This window comes from Sceloporus undulatus, chromosome 9 (genome assembly GCF_019175285.1).
Source record: "Sceloporus undulatus isolate JIND9_A2432 ecotype Alabama chromosome 9, SceUnd_v1.1, whole genome shotgun sequence".
Classification (NCBI taxonomy): Eukaryota; Metazoa; Chordata; class Lepidosauria; order Squamata; family Phrynosomatidae; genus Sceloporus; species Sceloporus undulatus.
The window spans coordinates 15,937,995-15,959,733 of record NC_056530.1 but is presented as its reverse complement, the minus strand read 5'-3'; the positions used below and the strand labels follow the sequence as shown (position 1 = coordinate 15,959,733).

General features: G+C 41.3%; 1 protein-coding gene across 4 annotated transcripts; it reads right to left on the bottom strand.

Moving 5' to 3' along the window:
* Positions 1–84: 84 nt before the first annotated feature.
* On the bottom strand, positions 85–20,786 carry LOC121915251 (beta-1,4-galactosyltransferase 3-like). 4 transcript variants are annotated; one of them, XM_042439281.1, is made up of 8 exons: positions 20,646–20,786; positions 13,430–13,519; positions 7,102–7,445; positions 5,629–5,864; positions 3,476–3,663; positions 2,066–2,188; positions 1,560–1,664; positions 85–599 (listed from the first exon to the last, which is right to left on the bottom strand). In XM_042439281.1, exons 3-8 carry the CDS (start codon positions 7,361–7,363, stop codon positions 449–451), a joined length of 1,065 nt encoding a protein of 354 aa, XP_042295215.1. In that variant the 5' UTR covers positions 7,364–7,445; positions 13,430–13,519; positions 20,646–20,786; the 3' UTR covers positions 85–448. The 4 variants fall into 4 exon arrangements, with proteins under 4 accessions (XP_042295215.1, XP_042295213.1, XP_042295217.1 ...); XM_042439279.1 differs by having other exon boundaries at positions 20,599–20,763; XM_042439283.1 differs by lacking the exon at positions 2,066–2,188 and having other exon boundaries at positions 20,599–20,766.
* Between the last annotated feature and the right edge of the window lie 953 nt (positions 20,787–21,739).

The following is a 21,739-nucleotide window of genomic DNA, read 5'->3' as shown; positions in this document are numbered from 1 at the left end:
GTCCCAGCTCCTATCCTTGCAAAGAATTCACCCAGGAGAGCTGGCTTCTGACAACAGCAGAGAAATTGCAACTTGACAACACACTTTTAAAATAAATTGCACTTTAATAAGAAAAAACAAACCATGGTCCAGCAACTGGAGATTCGGACTACAAAGAACAGTCCTGCTTCTACTGTGCTGCTCCTTCAACCAAGGCATCTCACGAGCAAAGTCTGAAAAGTCAGACCTCCCAAGATAAAAATGCTGGGAGCAACTGGAAACGTCTTGTGTGACGTCTCTACAGAGTCCCTGGAACAGTTACCCTGGCACCCTGCTGGCCACTGCAGTCATCACATGGCACAGCCATAGTGCTCAGGGCTGTACATCCCTCCAGATTCTTTGGTTTTCTGAGTCCAGGAGCAGTGTCAGAGCGAAGCTCCTGTCCCCATGCCACTTGGAAGCAAGCACATCACGTGGCATGTTTCATTCCTTTCTCGGTGCCAATGAAGACAGTGATATTTGTGTAGAGAGGGTGCAGTTCCTTGGAAAGCAGCTGGTATTCCAATGTGTTCATGCCATCCTGCTTCCACGTTCTCCTTGTCTTGGCCAGCAAGTTAAATCTAGAAGAATTGACAGGAAAAGTTTAATCAAGAATTCTGCCTTCTCTCCCTGGACCATATAACGTCCTATGTGTGGTTTAGGGGAAAACTCTATTCTTTTTACAGAAATGGTTAGTGGAATAGTATTATTTGGTCAATATTTTGCAGCCTGCATCTCAGAAAGTATGCAAGTCCACTCAATTATTCAATGGGTTCTCTGATGAAAACTCACAGGGTGAGTTCATGAACAGCTATAGGTTGAGAAGACGGCAGAATAACAATGGCACTGGCCAAGAAAGTGCAGTTTAGAAAGCAAGGACTTTACACTAATAATAGGTAGTTGAGTTAAATTTGCTAAGAAGACATAAGAGTGGGACAAATATCACACAGGCAGAAAGAGGTGTACATTATTGGCAATGAGATGAATGGTGTCAGTAAGAACCAAGCAGCATTCAGTGGTGCTACAATCCGAATTAGCATGTTTTCTATGGCTATAAACATTTTAGTCTTGATTATTTTTGTTCTACACAAGTACATGCCATTAAGAGCTGCAGCACAATGTTCAGACGGAAAAAGAAATCTTAAGACAAGTGTATAAAAATCTGCATAGCTCTAACTGGACCAGACCCCCTTCTTTAGCTTCTGTGCATCTTAAGGCTTCTTCTCAGGTTTTCATCTCACTCTAGTTTAATGTGTTAATCCCAGCAGAACTGACAGCTTTCTCTTCTTTCACAAAAGCTGGCAGCAAATGCCTTAAGCCATCGTGCAAACTTGGCTAAGGTCAGGGGCTTTACATGCACATAACAAATTATTCACCATGAATCTATGATAGCATCTGCATCAGTTATGCATCCTGAGCACTATGGATTCTGAAGATGTTAATAAGGTTTTCAGGGACAAAAGGGGCAGGGCTGGTGTTCTACAGATGAAATACATTTGGCTATCTAATGTTATGTAGCAGAAATCTAGTTGCTCACTCACCTCTTGGGGTTCTGCTCATTGCCCTTGTCATGCCCATGTTTAATCATACGGTAACGGCCATACTGAATAGATGGGCGAGAGATCACCATCCCACTCAGTGCTACCCTGCATGAGAGGACAGATACGTCAGCATTAGTAGGCGTCTGTAAGTGGTTCCAACACATGTACGGGTAACTCAACAATCAAGATATCTATGCATTGCACTGTTTCAGTACCTCCAAAACTATCTCACTGTCTTTGTGATATTTCCCACACAAAAAAAAAACCACAAGAAAAGTATACATCCTGCCTGATCCACCTTGATCCCTGCCCAGATTCCCCTTGTTCTATAGAGACTTTGGGGTAATACAGGGCAAATGCCTTGAGAGCCAGAATTCCTGAGACCCCAACCTCCATTATACTACCTTACATCTTTCTCCATATAAACAGCAGACTGCTGAATGCCTGAAAATAAATCTGTCTGCTCTTCTAACACCAAGGTTTGTCTCTGGCAGAAAAATTCTTACCGGACTGCAATGTCATCATCTTCACCGCCCCAGCCCCAGTAGTTGTTTGGAAAGCCATTCATCTTCATATACTGCTCTGGACTGAGTGCTGAAACACCTCCAAAGTAGGTCTTGTAGGGAAGCCTAACAGGATATTTTTATTTTAAAAGGACATTTCTGAACTTGTAGGTCTACAAGCTAGTATCATGCACATAAAATCTCAGAAAAACTCTTGCAAGACCTATTCTGGGAGATATAAAGGCACCTAGAATCTCAGCCCCTGCTAGCAGGGTTGCAACTTAATAAACATCATACAAAAGGGGAAAAGGACAGGAAAGAAAAAACAGTAGATTTGGATATCAGTTCTTATTTAACTGTTATAATAATGCAACTGAACCAGATCCATCTGAGGGACAAAATGTTACATGACAGCTGGTCCCAGCCATGTTAAAACTACATTGTATTCTCTCCCTCTGATATACAAGTGACAGTAGGGCTTTCAAGGGCAGCACTATAGTTAATTTCTGAAGAGGCCTTTCTTGCACCAACATTCATATGCAATTCAAGCCCTATTCAGGCTTTCTTAAAGGTATTAAGTCAACAGGTAAAGGAAACCACAACCCTACCCTCTTTGTCATCAACTTGCTTGCTGAAACCTCAGTGGATTTGGACACCTCTTCACTCATGCAGGCTCACAAGCCCAGTTATAAGGAAATCAGGACTCTGGCCTGCATGGAAAACCTCCATGGGCAAAGGAAGCTTTCCAGACTGGTTGCTTTTCTTATAAGCAAAGAGATTATGAAATGGGTTGGCACATTCTCCTCCTTGTATGTTGAACACACATGGTTAAGAATTCCTGAATATTGTTTATGATTTGTTTCAAGACTGTGAAGAACAAGTTGGGCTAATGCACTTATCTTAAGACACAAGATGTTCCTTGCTTGGATGGAGGATGTTTCCCTTCATGAACTCCCACTATTTCCCTGTGTCAGCCTAACATGCAGTCACATGCAAGAAGAAACCCATCCAACCTTCCCCCTGGACACTCTTCACCTTTTCTCCAATGCACTCATGGTACTATGCATGGTTCTTCCACTTGTTTTATCCTCACAACAATTCTTGTGAAGTAGATTTAGCTGACAGGTAATGACCAGCTTTCAAGGTCTATCTAGTCCACTTTTTGGTTGAGTGAGGATTTAAACCCAGCTCTCCCTGAGCTTGCCTAACAATAAAAACATTCTAGCACATACCATACTTATTTCTAGTTAGCAGTCTACAAAGAATGAAAAGAAAAGCCATTTTACCACAATTTTCTTTTCAGAAATAAGTCAAACATAAAGGGTATCTATTTTAAGAAGGAAATAGTTGGGATGGAGAGAAGCAAAGGACAAGCATTTTCTTGCAAAGAAATATCACACTCAATAAACTTACTTGTAGCCGAATTTGTCCATAGCAACAGCAACATGCTTAGGAAAGCGGTCACAGGTATACACATTGCGATCATCCTCAGGGATAAGGTCCACATCGTGGAAAAACATACAGTCCCAATCTTCATCCTTCATAGCCTCCTTAAAGCCCACATTCAAGAGTTTGGCTCGATTAAAAGTGTAGTTCTCAGCCTGAGAAAGACATGTGACATCACAGTGAAGCATGTACCATATATACTCAACTGTAAGTAGACCTCATGTATTACAAGTCAAGGGCAGGTTTGGGGGCCAAACCTTTTTTTGCTATGACCCATGGATAAGTCAGGGGTAAAACTTAGGAGCATATAACACAGGGTCTAAAAGATGAAGCAAAGGAAAACAATGTCAAAGAACCTACAAAATTCCAGCAAGCATAACTGTTTCTGCTCAGCCTAAAGGCTGGAAGGATGAGAGAGTAGAGGAAACCACTCCTTACATGACAGATTATGCTCTTGCCTTTCATCAGGGAATTGTTCCTTTTTTAAAAAACATAAGCATTAAATTACAGTACTTACCGTGACCCGTGGATAAGTCAACTCAGGTTTTTTGAGTCAGTTTTTTGACTAAAATTTCTAGATTTATACACACACATGCATACAACCCATATTAAAACAATTCCTCTCTCACAACCAGTCATTATTTCTCATGCCTACAGATTGATAAACTCTAATGGGATCCCATTTGGCCACATCTGAGGTTCCCCAGTTGAACTCTTCCCATTTCAAAAATCTTATGTCATTGGATGCTATCACTGGACTGTCCCCTCTATACTACTCTTGTTAGAACATGTGGTTTGTGTCCAGCTCTTCAGCACAGCAGAAATCCATGACTTGCTGCTCACTGTCTCATACTGCTGCCTAGCACTGAAAGCATCTTTACTTGGTCACCAGCCTACAGTGAGCAGTCCTCCTCTCCCACCAAAGAAGAGACAAAACAGGTGGTGCTGCTATATCACACCCTAATGGTAGAAAAACAGCACACCAACGTAGAGACTGGGGGAGCATATGGTGGCCACTGCCAGTTTCCTGTAACTGGCAGAGGATTGTGGCTCCTTGATATGCACTCTTCTTCTTTTTTCCAGAAAGAGCCCTCACTCCCAGCTTGAATTCCACCACTTGTCTTTTTCCTGGGCATGTGCTGAAAATGCAGGAAACACTGGCCTAAATCCTACTGACTAGACTAGACCTACTGAATCAATGTGTTGACCAACCATAGAATTGTTCTTCGTGGTCTTTGTGACTAACACAAGTGAAAACTCTGTCCCTGACCAATGAGATTTCTAGAGCTTCTAAAGCTGTAGAGCTGGTGTTTTGGAGGTAGCCCCATCCCTTCCCCATTAGGTATAGATAGATAGCTCTGACCCTCAGGCCCCAGTTCTTTTTTGCCTGCCACAGCAGTAGTGTTGATTAGAGCTTCTCCTACAAACTTCTATCACATTTGGGTGAATGACTTGGATTGTTTTTCCTGACTATTCTTTTGTTTTGGCTGGTACTTCTTCTCTTTATAGGTTATTGACCCAGATTTTTTGTATGGCATTGTTGGCTTCCTTCAAATTGTGTTCCACTTCCAGAGGGGAAATTCCAGAAAAGGACAGACACAAGTGCTTCCTTTGCCTTGGGAAAACACATAACATGGTCTCCTGCTCTCATTGCCAGGCGTTCAGATCCCAAGCCTGCCACAAGTTTGAATGGTTATCTGTGACCTCACACAATCCCTTCTACTCCCCACAACAGGTGTCCCATTTTTTCCTAAATTCTGCTGCTTCACGGACTTGGAGCTGAGGCCTCAGGTCCAGGGCTACATATATACCTAAAAGAAAAAAGTGGGGGGGACACTATTGCCTAAACACCAGCTCCACAACTTTAGAAGGTCCAGAAATCACACTGCATAGGTGCAGGGATCCCAATTGTGTGAGGTCACATTCAAAGAACTACAGTTACAGGTAAACAACCTGCTCATATAGGCTCGAGTGACATGGACTATGGACCAAACAAGTAGACTGAACGTGTTTTAGAAATATGTGTCTTTCTAATTGGGACTAAACAACAGGATTCTGGCCCTTCCTTCCAGCTCCTCAAGATCCCTGCTTCCCCCGTTTCACCTGCTGTAGTAACATACCTGATGGATTATGTAGATACCATAGCTAAGCTGCTGCCGTTGTAAAAAGGGGTGCAGGTAGTAGAGCAGATATTTCAGGTGCTGCTCCCGATTCCGATGGGGAATGATGACAGCTGTTTTGTGGATGGCATCACAGTCTGGGGGACGGTAGCGACCCCCTCTGCTCACGTAAGGATTCTTCCGCCCAATATCTTCCAGTGACAAGCCTGCGGGAAAGGTCACCCGAATGGGGCCTCCTGTGGATGGACAGAGATGTGTCAGTAAACCTTTCTTCACCACACCATGTATCAATGACTGGAGGTCCCCTTTACAACAAACCAACATTCTAATGAAGAACAACTCAAAAGATTTCCATTATAGACTAAAACGGAGTTGCAAGATTAACTTCAGTGTATTCCATTGTCTTTATTTTTATCACCCCACTCTATTTCTTGTCATATTGTCATGCTTGAATTATTTGTTTGAAATAGGTGAGAGGAGAACCGATTCTCCCACTTCACAGATCACTTAGCAACTAACTAAAGAATATTTTTTCAGACAGACCCTGAAGTTGCAAATCCATTTTTGTCGATTCCTGTAACTATAGGTTTGTATTCACTAGTCACTGCTACTGTGCTCAAGCTGCAGTGACAGAACATTGCTGCTGTTTCATTAAACCAGCCAGAAACTGTGAAAATGATACAGTACAAGCTTTTCAGTTACATTGAACCCATCACCAGGCAGAAGCCAGTCCAATGATTCAAATTAAAAGAAAGGAGAGTATGACTAAACATTAAGAACCTACTGATGGTCAGAGCTGTTCAGTATAGGAATGGACTATGTTAGAAAAGGGGGAGCTCTCGTTCATCAGAGGTTTTTAAAAAAGGTTAGACAGCCATCTCTCAGGGACACTTTAACAGTGGATTCCTGCACATGGGGCTGGTTGGTCTAAATTAGGGGTAGGCAGCTGTGGGGGGCCATGAGAACACATTAGCCGTCCAGAAGGGCTGCACTCCTCCTCTGCATCCTCTCCCACCGCCAAAAACTAAAGTTCCAAAATGATCCATATTGCCCTCTAGAAGGTATGGGAAAATTTTGCACCCACACACCCCCTGCCTTTCTTTTACAAAAACAGTAAGTGAACAAAATCATTGCAAGGGGGGTGTACACTTCGCCCACATATGATCTAGATGGGCTTCAAATTATATGGACCAAGGACCTAAAATAACTTTGACAGAGGCTGCATCCTCTCCTCCCCCCTTTCCTGGCTCAAAAGTTTGCTCAAAATTTACTCCATCTTCTCTCACTCATCTTTGCCCTTTAAGTGCAACTCAAAAGCCTGCATCACCTTTATACAACATGTAGGTTCAACAGAAGGATTCTTTATTGATTCTGTACTTCTATTTCTATTTTTCTTTTTATTTCTGTATCAGCCAAGATCGCTTAAGTCCACCAGAATCAGGACTGAAAATCTAGGTGCTTTGGTTCTCTTACCAAGGAAAGGAGACACCTCTGGACAGTAAGGAAGGTCATCCGGGGGCAGAGGGGGGCGAGCAATCAAGCTGAGGTTGGCGTAGACATCCCCTGGGAGCGAGGCATTGTGTAAGCTGGCCAACATTGTCAATGTGCCCCCCTTGTAGAAAATGCCTAGGAAATAGGCAACACGTTTCCGATAGCCCTCACGATACAACAGGGCCATCACCACCAGCTGCACTCCCAGGAAGAGCAGCAGGTAGCGGCCACGCACCTGCAGCATGGCGGGGCAGGGCCAAGATCATCTATCCATGGTGCAGCTGGGCTTAAAGATGCCAGCAACAAAGGAGAAAGGAAACAGTGACCTGTTGAGAAAACAAGAGTTTAAAAATAGGACTTAGTCAAATGAGCCCATTAAGAAAAACACATACCTTCTGATCCATCAAAGGAGCTTTTCCCCAGTTAATCAGTCCAGCAAACCTCTTAAAAACTCTCATTTTGATACAGAGATTTATTAAACCTGAAGATGGTAAGCAACGCCTTAAGTACATCCTTTCCTCTTTCTTTTTTCACGTGGTTGAGAGTGCCTTTAAGGTGAAATCTACTGCAGCATATACATGCATGTAATGTAAACAATGTTTTATTTGACTATATTATCCGTTTATATGCTACCATTTTCCCAGCCAAAGTGGTGTAAAACAAGTACAAATAAAAGTTCACAACACCAAAAATGTATAAAGATTAACTTATAACTAAACGAGCAAAAGAATTAAGAGCAATTTAGAAGCACACCAATAAAAAAGCAACAAATGCGGACAACGCAGCAGATTATCCAAAGCTGTCTCTGCATAGACAGTCATTTCCCAAAGGCCTGACAAAGCAGAAAAGCCTTAATCAGCTGTCAGAAGGCCACCATAGAAAGGGCCAGTCTAGTCTCTCTGGAAAGAGAGTTCAACAGCCCAGGAACAGCCACCAAGAATTGCTAATGTAAGCAATTGTAAGCATGCTTATGAAGATCTGACTGACTGATAAATTAAATAAGTTTCTTTAATTGGAAATAGTACTAGTTAAAATGTTGGATTCACCAAGATTCCAAGATCATCAGAAAAGCACTTTCTCTCTTGTGTGTAGGTAGACAAGCTCAGTTTCTGATAGTGCATACTAGTAGCAGCTGGCCAACCCAGACAAAATCTGCTCATCACAAGCTCAAGTATGCAAATAGCCAGACAAAGCATGTTAACAGCATGTTCCGGCCTGTTGAGAAGCTCCATAGAAACAAAATTAAATGTAGACTCACCAAATGCAAAGTGCTCATGGAATAAAAAGGAAACATGAAGAATAAGAAGAATGAGAGAGGATATATCAAGCATATGTATCAGGAGCAGGAAAAGAGGTGTGAGTGAAACTAGAAGTAGGATTGGACAAACAAGAAAAACTATACTAAAATGTATTTGGGGGTTTTGTCACCCCACTCTACACATATCCTCACATACAATCGGGAAAAGGGGATTGGGGCATTTTAGCAATAGGGTCAAAATAGTGCCAACATTATCAGGAGAGAAGAGTTTTGTTTTTATCCCACCCACTACTCAAAGAACAGATGGACACTCAAGCCATTCTTCAACCTTACAAAACCCTTGTGAAGAAAGTTAGCTTGGGAAAGATTCTGGTCACTCACTCAAATTCATGGCTGAATTGGGATATAAATCCAACTCCTTCCAGTACCAGTCTAACACTCTAAGCAGTATACTACTATACTTTTATTAGGCCTTCCACCACCTGCCATACTTCAACTAGCAGAAGAACACACGACATTAGCCCACAACTTTGTTGTTGCATACTTCAAGTCATTTCCAACTTATGGTAACCCTAACGTGAACCTATCATAGAGTTTTCTTGGCAACATTGGTTCAGAGGTGATTTGTCATTGCCTCCCCAAGACTGTGAGAGTGTGATTTGCCCAATGTCACCGACTAGGCTTCACGGCTGAGTTGAGAATCGAACCCTGGTCTCCAGAGTCACAGTCCAACAGCCAGACCACTACATTACACTGGCTCTCTAGCCCACAACTGGTTTTTTTCCTAAATAGAGACACAGCGGGAAGTCTCATCATCACATCCTCCCTCCCCCCCCCCCACACCTTTTTTGCAATTGAGGCAGGGACATGAACTGGTATACCTGAGAAGACCATATCAGCCCTGGGGTTTCCGGTTGCTAACCCCTCACATATAAACCATTGCACAATGCTGCCTACCTAGCAGGATCTGAAGTGACAGAGCAAGAAAAGGATTCTCCCCAAGGGGCCTGGAGAATTGCAACGAATTCCACAGCCAGAAATTAGGAGAGCTGTACATTCTGGTTTCCTGTTCTGCTCCCACATCAGCTGTGAGTCATGGTTGTTATGGCAGCCCATGCCCTACCCAGCATGACAGGTGTCTCAGAGCAATGCCTATTTCCAAAACTAAGGAGGAACAAGGAAATGGCTGAAGCACTTTCAGGTCAAGATGTCCCAAGCTGATATGGGGTGGAAGAGAAAATACCACTCTACAAATCCCTTCACAAATGTAATTTAAAATTTCCCTGAAGGGCTTTTGTTATCATGCCCAACCCTTCACCCCAAGAGGCTCAGTCGAGAGCATCATACTGCATTTGAGAAGATGGAAGAGAAAGAAGCACATCCTTCCATGAATTTAAGCAGAATCCAGAGATTTAGATCATGGCTTTTAGTGTGGTATTGACTGGATCAACTTGTTTTTGAGATTAACTACCATAGCCCCCAAGTCAGCAAACAGCAGCTTTTTTATTTGATGGTCTCTTTCACAAAATCCTTGACTATTGATTCTCCATGAACATTAAACTATTTACATCATATTCAATGGGTCATTCAGTGTGAATAAAACATTACATTACTGCAAAATCAACACAGCAGAATGAATGCACCGATGCCGGCACAGGCACCATTCCCTGGACAACTTTGAGATTAAGATAGAAGAAGTTACCAGGTCCTGGGAAATTTCTAATTACCATTCCTTAGGAAATCTTCAAAGATATTTCTCCTTTGGTTTTGAAAGAACTGGACTGTACTTTCCGTTCAGATGCAGGAGAATCCCAGAAGTGTGATCTTCGGTTTCTCCTAGATCACACCTGAAAATAGGTTGCTAGGACAGGGAGCTATTGCCTAATAGCACTTGATCACAGCCAGATGTTCTTTTTTGTGAATTCATAGCCTACACTGCACTTGTTAGTCCCAAAAATAATTCCTAGTTCATATAAAAACTGGGGGGGGGGGGGGAGGAAGGGACCTCTAATCTTTTCTTTCTGTAAAACAAGAGATAGCAGCAACATACATGTGGGCTCCTGATCAACTACCATTTATATTAGCAGATTATCAAAACAAGCCTGCTGCCTGGACAAACTAGAAAAAGCAAGTTACTTGTAGCATTCTACTACTGTCTTCTAGCTTATACTAGTGCAGCCTGCACCATGCTTTTCCACCATTTCCTGCACAGACACACAATAGGCAGAACTGCCAGCAATAACTCAAAGCTCCTTCTGAAACCATAGGACCGCTCTGTTTGTCCAACCAATTCACTCACATCCTTTTCTCCTAATCCTGCCAAAAAGCCCGACTGAGATTTCCACAGGTATATCAATGACTACAAGTGTAACACACATAAGTGCATATCTAAACTCCGACACTGACAAGAGGTGTGTCCTCTGGCTAAAGCTTGGAAATAGTACTTTTTGAGACAGAAACTCCTAGAAGCCCCTATCCACCAAAGAAGGACTAAGGGGATACCAACTGGGCATAATAAGGGTGGATAGCTAGTCTGGTTTAATCAGTAGTAATAAAAAGCATCTACAATAGTGAAGCTTGGTAAAAAAGCTCTCTCCCACCCTTTCACATTTAATCAAACACATCCCTACTGTGGAATGTAATGGACCTTGCCAAGCAAGAGTTTGTTTCGGCTGTGGTCTTCAATTTAATTCCTGACCAATTGTTAACTCTTGCCTATCAGGATTACTACTGGAGAAACCGGTTCAAAAATACCCTCCTCACAAAAGAAATACCAACATGAGAAGGCACACCTCTTGTAACATAACAAGAGATTGTGTTCTATCAATATTACACTGCATGTTTCTGATCAGTGTGAAAAGGTATACTACTTGGAAAGTGGCCAGTCCCCAGTCTGGCTAAAATGGTAATCTTATAATGTGCTGTAATACAAACACGTTTTCTAAGAGGAGAAAGATCAGACAAATTGAGTAACTAAACCCTACACTTGATGTTAGCATCTGTGTGCCAAGCCAGGTTCCTCAAAGCAGAAATACAGTATATAATCTACTAGCTAATCTGTGAGCAAGGTCTTCCAGATCCTAATTGTTTAACAATAGCAACTTTTGGCTCTAAATTGGGTAGAACTCTTGATTTGTAGTAACATGCAAATTTGTATTTTAGTATAAAGGTCATATATTATGAGGCTGAAGCTAAATCACAGAGCTCATGCTATGCAAGGTGTAGAAGATGCCAGGTTTACTACCCAGTACCAACAAAGGCTTGGAAAGATCATGGTCTGTGGAGGTACCCAGTCAGTGTTGAAAATATGAGGCTAGGTCAGGATGGGAATTAGGCAGCCCTCCAGACGTGGCTGGACTGCAAATCCCAGCATTTCTCTCCATTGGCTATGTTAGGTAGGGCTGCTGGGATCTGAAATGCAATCAATATGGAGTACCAAGTGAGTCCTTCTCTTGGCTAGATGGATCAACAGTCTGACTCAGCATAAAGCAGCTTCCTAAGACCCATGGACTTTAAGAGGTAGTTGGCTCTTTTCCCCCAGCCCCATTTTGCACCCAACTTTTGAGCTCCTGTAAAAATAAAACAGATCCTGCATGTCTACAGAGTAGAAAAATGCTCTCCATTTCCACACCATAGAGATACAAGTCTTACATCTGTCTCTATCATTATTGTCACTTAGCGTTTGAGGTGGCAGAAACTACAGTTTAAAGCCTTTCTGTAAGTCCAAGTCTTCAAAACCAGTTAACTTCTTTTCTCTTGCCACCAAACCGCAGTAACAAGGAAAACCACAAACAATTGTTAACCCACAATTACACTGTGAATTCTAGGCATTTTTCCTCCTCTCTTCTTGTTCATCTTTACGGTACAGTTCTGGAGGAGGAGATGTGAATTATTTTAGTTGCATAAATCACATTCACTGCCAACAGTGCTTTGATACGCACAGTGCTTGTTATGGCCTTATGAAGCTTCTTCCTGACTCCGAATTTATGGTTAATTAGATGGAAAGCTTAGTGCCATAATGCAAACTGATCTAGATGGCCTAGTATTTTGATAGATTATGATGCTGAGGACAATAAATAAATAAATAAAATCCATCACAAAGACATAGTTACTTATGTGTTTAATGTGCTGGACACAGAGCAATGGATTCCAACTACAGGAAAAGAGATTTCACCTCAACATTAGGAAGAACTTCCTGAGAGAAAGAGCTGCTCAATGTGCAACACACTCCCTATGAGTCTCCTTCTTTGGAGGTTTTTAAATAGAGGCTACACAAACCAATAGTCATTTGTGTATTCCTACATGTCAGGGGGTTTGGGCTGGATAGCCCTTGTGGTCTCTTCCAACTCCATGATTCTAAATTCTAAAGATAATATCATTGCAGGAGGAGAGAGGAAAGTAAACTGAGCTGGCGATGGTTGAATGCTTCTGAATTATTATTTACAAGAGTGTGTCATTCTCTAGTGACTAGTGTTTGGTGCATACATCAGGGAAAGTGAGATGAGTCACAAAAAGTCTATTAATTCCTTAAGCTGGCATGGCAATTTGCACCATAGCTACAGGTTACAGAGATTGTAGAGGTACCACAACATCCTGGCCAACCTTGCAGCTACTCATATCTAAATGGTAAGTGTTCCAGTTTCTGACACTAAAGTCCAAACCCACACATAGGGGCACATGTCTTCCGTGTCATTAGAAGAGGTTTCTTGGCACATGTAACTGGAATTTTAAAAGTATATAAGTTGTTTCAGAACAGCTGATGGCATACAATCTACATCAAAAGAGTGTCTACCATTTCTTTAGGGCGCACTTGTTCCCTGCTCTGGAGATAGTTGTCTTTTAAATGATTGTGTAGGTTATGGGGAGAAGGTAAGAGTATTTCATAGCAGAGACCAGAGGCACAAAGCAGTACAAGAAAGTAAGTCATACAGAAGTCAAGTCCCTAAAAGGAAGAGAGTTTGCACTTGGGTAATTGTTCAACTATATGTACTGCAAATAGAAAAATCCTATATATTTATTCAGCTAAGTAAATGAGAGTTTAAGTGTACTCACCTCAAATTGCACAGACCTATTTGCTCAACATCTAGAACGCCTTACTCTTTGGAGCCCAGCATTTGTTTGCCCCCAGCTTGCACGCAATTTCTGCAATAAATCAGAGAAGGTGAAGTGAAATCATTACCTCCTGAAAAGCTGAACACACAAAACGATCAGCAAGATAAGAACACACCGAAGTAAAACCTGACATTTTCACACAGCGACATTAACACTGACCTCAAGCCAGAAGCGTTTTGCCAATTTAAACAGGAAGTGAAAAATTGGCTAGGAGGAAACGGGGAGAGGTATGTGCAACGTATACAAAACAAGTCTAGGAGTTAATCACCATCAGCAGTCAGTTCCCCCAGCAATTGAGATAACAGCTCTCTGTATTAACACATGCAATTTGCCAATCATTCCAGATTTCTCCTTTAAGATTAGGCACTGTACTTTAAACAGGGGCAAAGGGAAAAACTGCCCATATAACACACAACATTTCATCCGTGATATACTCCGTACAGAAGCCAGCTTGGCATAATGGTTTCAGTGCTAGACTATGGCCTGTTACAGACTGCCAAAATAAAGCTGCTTTGGGTCTCTTTGAAGGTATGCTATTTAAATGACGCATGGGTCCTAAGAGTCCGGAGGTTGCGCCAAAGCCACACTCCATTCCTAAGCACTGGAGTGCAGCTTTGGTGCAGCTTCCGGATTCTTAGGGTGCATGCATCATTTAAATAGCATACCTCCAAAGAGACCTGAAGCAGCTTTATTTTGGCGGTCTGTAACAGGCCTATGACTCTGAAGACCAGGGTTTGATTACCAACTTTGCCATGAAACCCAATGGGTGACCATGGGCAAGTCACATGCCCTCTGCCGCATAGGAAAGCAATGGCAAACCTCCTCTGAACAAATATTGCCAAGAAAACCCCATGATAGGGTCACCTTTGGGTCGCCATAAGTTGAAAATGACTTGAAGGCACACAACAGCGAGCAACAATACACCATGCCTCCTAGAATAGAAAGAGCACCAAGACAATCTACGCATTTCTTATCCATCACTGCTTCTTCACTGCTTAGTGTTCATTTATTTTCTCACAGAGGGAGACAGAAACCTTGCTGTAGATTATACAGTGAGATTCAGCTCTACAGTTACCTGCTAAATGGCAGACACAGCATCCTGTTGCTTAACAACTCACAGGTTGCCAAGATTCAATGTGAAGGCTAAATCTTTTTCTTAAAGGGCTACAAGTTTTGAAATGAGGAATCTTTAAGGAAAGCAAGCCCTGACATTCAAGTTCCAGCCTCAACTATATCTTGCAATCAGTATCCATCATCATTACAATGTACAGGTTAATCGTACAATATTTACTGCAGCAGGAAAAAAGGGGGGGAAAGGAATTACAGGAAAAGAGATGCCACCTCAATATTAGGAAGAACTTCTGGCTGTTCGATAGGGGACTATCTTAAACTTTTAATCTTAACCATAAAATAAAACAAAACCTCATTTTAAAAAAGCTGTGCAACTCCTACAGTTTTGACAACTTCCAACGACCATTTCCTAAAGCAGAGTATTTGTGTGACATCCGCCCAGCAAGATATGCATCGCTCGCTTAGAACAGGAACGCAGCTGAACCACCATCATAAAAACCACTGAGCAAACAAGGCCGGCTCTGAAACATGGCAACGTGCCTCACATGAGATTTTATTTTAGTTTCCCATGTATTTCTCAAGGAATAACACATTCTTAACATTCTTCTACAGTTCATATTGCTGTTATTCACAGGTGTCCTTTACAATTGCCCAAAGCCAGCAACTATGTGCTCAAATCCTGTTTTTATAAGACGCATGAAGAATGCACTTAAGTTCAGCCTATGTTACTTTTTTAATGGGGGAACAAGTCTGAGAAGAAATGGCAGACATAAAATTAATCTCCTGATGCTTGTAATTTCTTGTGTATGTAATTCCTTTGGCCTTTGTTTCCCTTTCAAAATCTTTAGAATCAGCTTGGCACTGATCATACAGTCCTACCCTCCTTCAATCCCAAGTACCAGTATAACATCCCTAAATACTTCTGCTTAAATATCTCCAGCAAAGAAGAGCCTAAAATCCTCTGCAAGTTTTTTTTCATACTCAAGTAACTCATTATGGCCTGTTCCAGACTGCCAAAATAAAGCTGCTTGGGGTCTCTTTGGAGGTATGCTATTTAAATGACGCATGGGTCCTAAGAGTCCGGAGGTTGTGCCAAAGCCACACTCCATTCCTAAGCGCTGGAGTGCAGCTTTGGTGCAGCTTCCGGATTCTTAGGATGCATGCATCATTTAAATAGCTTACCTCCAAAGAGACCCAAAGCAGCTTTATTTTGGCAGTCTGTAACAGGCCATTATGAACTTTCTCATAATGCTTAGTCTGCACTTTCCATAGAAATATTCTTGTGCTGCCATCTGAAACAATAGACTGCAAATCTGATTGCATTTAACTATGCATTTATCTATCCCTTGAGAACATCTGTATGTATCTAGAGAAGTGGTGTAACCCAGTGGATCTCAAACTTTTTACCCTCATGACCCCCTTTACATCTACATGCAGATGTTGTATGCCCCTTGACATAGTATATGAATAAAAATATCTTGTTTAATGTGTATTTTCATTTAAATATTCATGTATATTCATATTTTAACATTTTATAAGGAAATTAACATCATTCAAATTAGAACAGTTTTATTCCAAGAAATCTAGTACTTAACACACATGTAAATTTTACACAGTGTATTTCTCACACAGCCACACTCACATACACCAATGCGCACAGATATGTGCACACTCATTCATGCTCTTTCATTCTCTCTCACTCACATATATATTCATTTACTCTCTCACATGCAATCACACAGAAACATTCAGTCTCTTATGTATATGCTAGTACACACAAATGCATGTGAGTATGTAAAAAAGAGATGAAGAGTGTGACTGTATGCGTTTGTGTGTGAGAAAGAGAATTTGTGTGTCAGACTGTATGAATGAACATATCTGAAGGAGAATCAGAAAAAGATTATTACTGAGTGTGAGAAAGTATTAGTGTGTAAAGGAAAGTCACTCACTCACCAAGGGAACTACCAAGAGTGTGAGAGAGTTAATGTGTGAGTGACTGTGAGAAAGTGCCACATGTGCATGTGTTAAAGGAAGAGTTTGAGAATATGTTTGAATCAGTATCAGTGAAGGAGGGAGACCATGATTTGAGAGAGAGAGAGAGAATGTGTGTGTGTATGAATTTACTAGCTCAGATGGTATGAGAGAGGAAGAAAGCAAGAAAAACCCTGCAGCTGAGCATGCCTGTGTGTGTGAGCAAGGGACTTGTGCATGTCACAAACAAAGAGATAAAAGCACCTTTCAGACTAAAAGAAATGCCTCCCAGAGAAATGGGTCAGCAGAACTTGAGCATATGAAAGAAACAGAGCAAGATAAACATTGTGACTAAGTGGCAGAGAATGGGTATCAATGTGAGAGTACTTGGGGGCAGAGAAACAAGGCCTCTTGGAAGCTGATTCCTCTGCCACCCCCCAATCTTTCTCCACCCCCATCCTCATACCTCTAATGGCCTCTTTGTTCATTGCTAAGCATCATAGACTTGGAAAAGACCCCAAAGGCCATCCAGTCCAACCCCCTGCCATGTAAAAACACACAATCGAAGCACTTCCAACAGATGGCCATCCAGCTTTTGTTTAAAACCCTCCAAAGAGGTAGACTCCACCACTCCCTGATGAGCATGTTCTACTGCCCTGTCACAAAGTTCTTCCTAATATTGAGGTGGAATCACTTTTCCTGTAGTTTGAATCCATTTGCTCCTGGTCCTTCAGGATGCCATACTGAAGATGGAGCTGCAGAAAACAAACTTGCTCCATCTTCAGTATGGCATCCTTTCAAATATTTAAAGAGGGCTATCATGTCACCTCCTACCCTTCTCTTCTCTAGGCTAAACATACCCAGCTCCATAAGTCTCTCCTCATAAGGCATGGTTTCCAGAATTCTCACCATTTTGGTTGCCCTCCTGTGGATACGCTCCAGCTTATCAACATCCTTTTTGATATACGATGGGTGCCCAGAACTGGACACAGTATTCCAGCTGAGGCCTGACCAAAGTTTGAGAACCACTGGTATAACTTGCACAGATCACATCTATGGTGAAATGAATCTCATGCACAAGTACATACACATCCCATCACGCATAACCTTGTAGTCTCGACTCAGCTTTGTATGCTGAAAAGGGTAACCAAAGTAATCAGGGAGTTGGATTTGGTGACTTTGCAAGAAAGGCTAGGATAACTGACTTTTTAAATACAATGGCTGTTTATTAGAGAATTGTGCATCATGTAGAATGTTCTGCCACTCTCATAAGACCCAATGAAACTGACTGGCGGAGGTTTACCAACTGACAAAAGAAAGTACTTGGTTATTACATAATGTGCAGCTAACATATGGAATTTACTACTTCCAGTTTTGGTGATGGACAGGGGCTTAAATGACTTTGAAGGGGTATTAGATACAAAGAGGTTATTTGAATGACCGTCATAGGCAGCCTTTGTAAGAGTTGCAGGAAGCATCAACAGAGAAGGACTATTGCTTCCAAGCCCTGCCTCTGGGCATTATTCCTAGGGGATATAGTCAAGTCACTGCAGGAAGGAAAACACTAGACTAGATAGGCCTTGGGGCCAAGAGGGCTCTTATGTTTCAACCCACCTCAGATAAGAAAGAACATGAGTAACTACTACTCATCTTTCACAAAAAGGCCACACAGAAGAGAATACTGTTGCTTCCTCTATTCCAATGTTTTTCTTTGTGCTGATTTTCCCTGAAGGGTCTATATTATACTATTGCTGTGTGCAACTACTGTATATTCAGTCTTAAGGATGTTAAAGGGCTCAGACACTGAACACTGTACGTCAAAGAAATCTTTCTTTGACGTCTGTCATTCTCTACCTACACTATCAGCTTTATATACACAAACACACATATATAACCAACACCGCACGGATCTTTCTCTATGCTTCACATAGTTTGGTTTGAGATGGGAACCAAAAGTGTTCGCAAGATATTAACTGTGGGCCTAAATACCCTAAAGGCACCAAAATCCCATATGATCTAAGAAGCAGGGGCACCCCTGGTTAGTGCTTGGATGGGAGCCTGCCAATGAATATTATGTGTTGGGCTGCATTTCAGAGGAAGGGGCTGGCAAAGCACCTCTGAATATCCATTGCCTAAGAAAACCCTACAAAATTCATGAGGTCGCCATAAATCAACAGGCAACATGAGGACACACACAGAGACACACAACTGGTGGGCATTTGTTCCAATCGTGGATCAAAGTGTGGTAAGAAAACAGTTTTTCCAGCCAGTCACACCCACTTGACACAGTTGTAATGCCAGTTAAACCCAGCCTTACAAGTATAGAAGCAAAGCAATTTTACACACCAGTTTCAGAAGGCAATAATGTACTTCTTCCAATTCCATGTATTTGTTTTTTAAATGCAACACGTATGTACTTTGAGAAGAACAGTGTCCTATGCTGTTTGTTCCCCTCTCTTACCTTTTCTCTACTATACTTAGGAAACACAAGTCTGATGCCCCACCACTGTCTCCCGCCAACACCAAGCTACTGATCCTATAACAGGTGCAACAAAAAGCAATGGAAAGCTGAGCAAGTTTTCCCAATTAATAATAATAATTATTATTTATTTATATTCCGCTTTTTTGCAGAAGAATCAAAGCGGTTTCCCCGAAGTATCTCCCTGCGCCCACATTCCTTTGAACTTGGAGATGTTAAAGGATCAGCTGTTTGGTGTTTGCAAGAGACATCTAGACTTGTATTTCCTTAGTATAGTAGAGAAAAGGCTGGGGAAAGAAAGGTAAGAGAGGAGAACAAACAGCATAGAATACTTCTACAAGTACATACATGTTGTGTTTTAAAAAATACATGGAGTTGGATGTATTATTATTATTATCACTATTATAGTTTATTTTTATAGCGCTGTAAATGTACAAAATACTGTACATACAAATGATCAAATCAATAAAAATGAAACCTGCCAATGGCGTATAATCCACGAAGTACCTTTAAAACATAAGTACACTATTGCCTTCTGAAACAGGTGTGTCAAAACTGCTTGGCTTCCATTATTATCGTTATTGAATAAATATTATTATTTAATACTTAAGTATTATTATTGTTGTTGTTGTTGTTAAATAAATTTCTTTTATTTAATAAATTTATTATTATTAGATATTATTATTTAAATTTTATTATTATTATATAAATGTATTTTATTTAATACATTTATTATTATTAAATATTATTATTTAAAATTTATTATTATATAAATGTATTTTATTTAATACATTTATTATTATTAAACAAATATTTAATATTTTATTATTATTAAATAAATTAATTTTATTTAATAAATTTAGTGTTATTATATTTATTATTAAATAATTTTATTTAATATTTGTTTATCATTATTAAATAATTTTATTTACTAAACTTATTTAATATTATTAAATAAATATTATTATTTAATATTATTTAAATATTATTATTTAATATTTATTTATTATTAAATAAATCTATTTTAATTCAATAAATTTTTATTATCATTAAATAAATATTATTATTATTATTTAACATTAAAACCTTTATTTATATCCCGCTCTTTCTTCCGCAGCAAGACAATCGGAGCGGCTCACACTAAAAAACGTCCACAATAAAATGCAATACACTGTACATAAAATTACAATATATTAAGAATTAAATTAATATTAAAATTAATTAAAAGAATTAAATATATTACACTTAAAAGAGTTTTAAAGTCCAATTAGGGCCAAGGTGGAGCCAATACATGATGCGAGGAGGGGAATCATGATTAAAGAACAATACTGGAAATACTGTTTCTGAACACAGAGGTTGCGTCCACACTGGAGAGATAATCCGGTTTGGAACCGCTTTAACTTGTCTGGCTTATTGCTATGGAATTCTGGGAGCTGGAGTTTGTTGTGGGCTCCGCTCCGCTCTGGGCCCCACAACAAACTCCAACTCCCAGAATTCCATAGCTTTAGAGCCAGATAAAGTTAAAGCGGTGTCAAACCGGGTTATCTCTCCAGTGTGGACGCAGCCTGATTCACCCAAGAAGACTTACTCATGAGTAATCCCACTTAGGCTCCCTTCTTCGCGCGCCTCGCCCACCGTTGAGGCTCCTGAGGCAGCCAGGCATCCGACTGAGCCGCCGGCCTCGAGGGCGACGGAGGCCCTCCTTCCTTCCTTCCTTCCTGCTCTCTCTCTCTCTCTCTCGGAGGGAGGGACCGACTGAGCGCCGCTCGCCCAGAGCGGAGGGAGGGGAACCCGAGTTGGAAAATCGGACCAATCGCGTCGCTCCGAAAGGGCGCCGGGAAAGGGCAGCCGACCAATCAGGGAGCGGACTGCTCGTGACGTCACCAGGCTCGCGTCGTCGGTGATTGGTGGTGGCAGACTGTGTGTGGAGAGAGAGGTCTTATTAGTTGCCCCTTTGAGGCTGAGAAGAAGCGTTTACCTCAGTCTGCTTCCTCTAATGTTACATCTGAGGAAGCAGGCTCCATAATAATAACAATGACTGTGTAACACAACAGTAAAACATACCTTCACGTATCCCCAAATCATCCCCCCACAAACACACACCCTAAAATACAGTTTAAAACACAATGAAGAAACAATACTAATAATAAGGGAATAAGTCTAAGGAAGCTAGACTGCTGCCAACTTCTTTCTTTCAGTGAGCCTCAAAGGGGCTCCACGCTGATCTCAGAGACTGACAAGGCTATGTCTTTGGGAGAAGGAGGCTGTGGAAGAGGGGTCTTAGTGGGATGGAAGGGAAGAGGTTTCTTTTTTAACAAGTACTACAGATAAAGAATAAAGAGGTCTCCTAGGCGCTGAGGAGCGCCTCCTCTGCCCCCAATCGTCTGCTTCACACAACAGCCCTGTGAGGTAGGCCAGGCCGTGAGGGAGCGACTGGTCCAAAGGAAGCCAGTCAGGCCCAACCTTGAGGGAGGATCCTTGCTAATGTGAAGTCGAAGGCTTTTCTTAGGCCGCAGCATGTTCTTCCCAGAGGACCTGAGTGTATGGGGCGCATTATGTGGAAGAAGGCGCTTCCGCAAGTAGTCAGAACCCAGCCATATAGGGCTTTAAAGGTAATAACCAACACCTTGTACTGTGCCCAGAATATGCATGGCTATCTTGTTCAACAAAAGTTCAGATGTTCAGCCCTTATCACAACTAATGCTTGCTGATTAACCCAATACTGCATG

What these genes read in the sequence shown, in the direction of transcription:
- LOC121915251 (XM_042439281.1), bottom strand. Translation starts at nt 7,363, where the DNA reads ATGCTGCAGGTGCGTGGCCGCTACCTGCTGCTCTTCCTGGGAGTGCAG. An exon ending in GTATCTACATAATCCATCAG is followed by an intron (nt 3,664 to 5,628) that starts GTATGTTACTAC and finishes TGTCTTTCTCAG; the next exon opens with GCTGAGAACTACACTTTTAA. An exon ending in AATGAGCAGAACCCCAAGAG is followed by an intron (nt 600 to 1,559) that starts GTGAGTGAGCAA and finishes CAATTCTTCTAG; the next exon opens with ATTTAACTTGCTGGCCAAGA.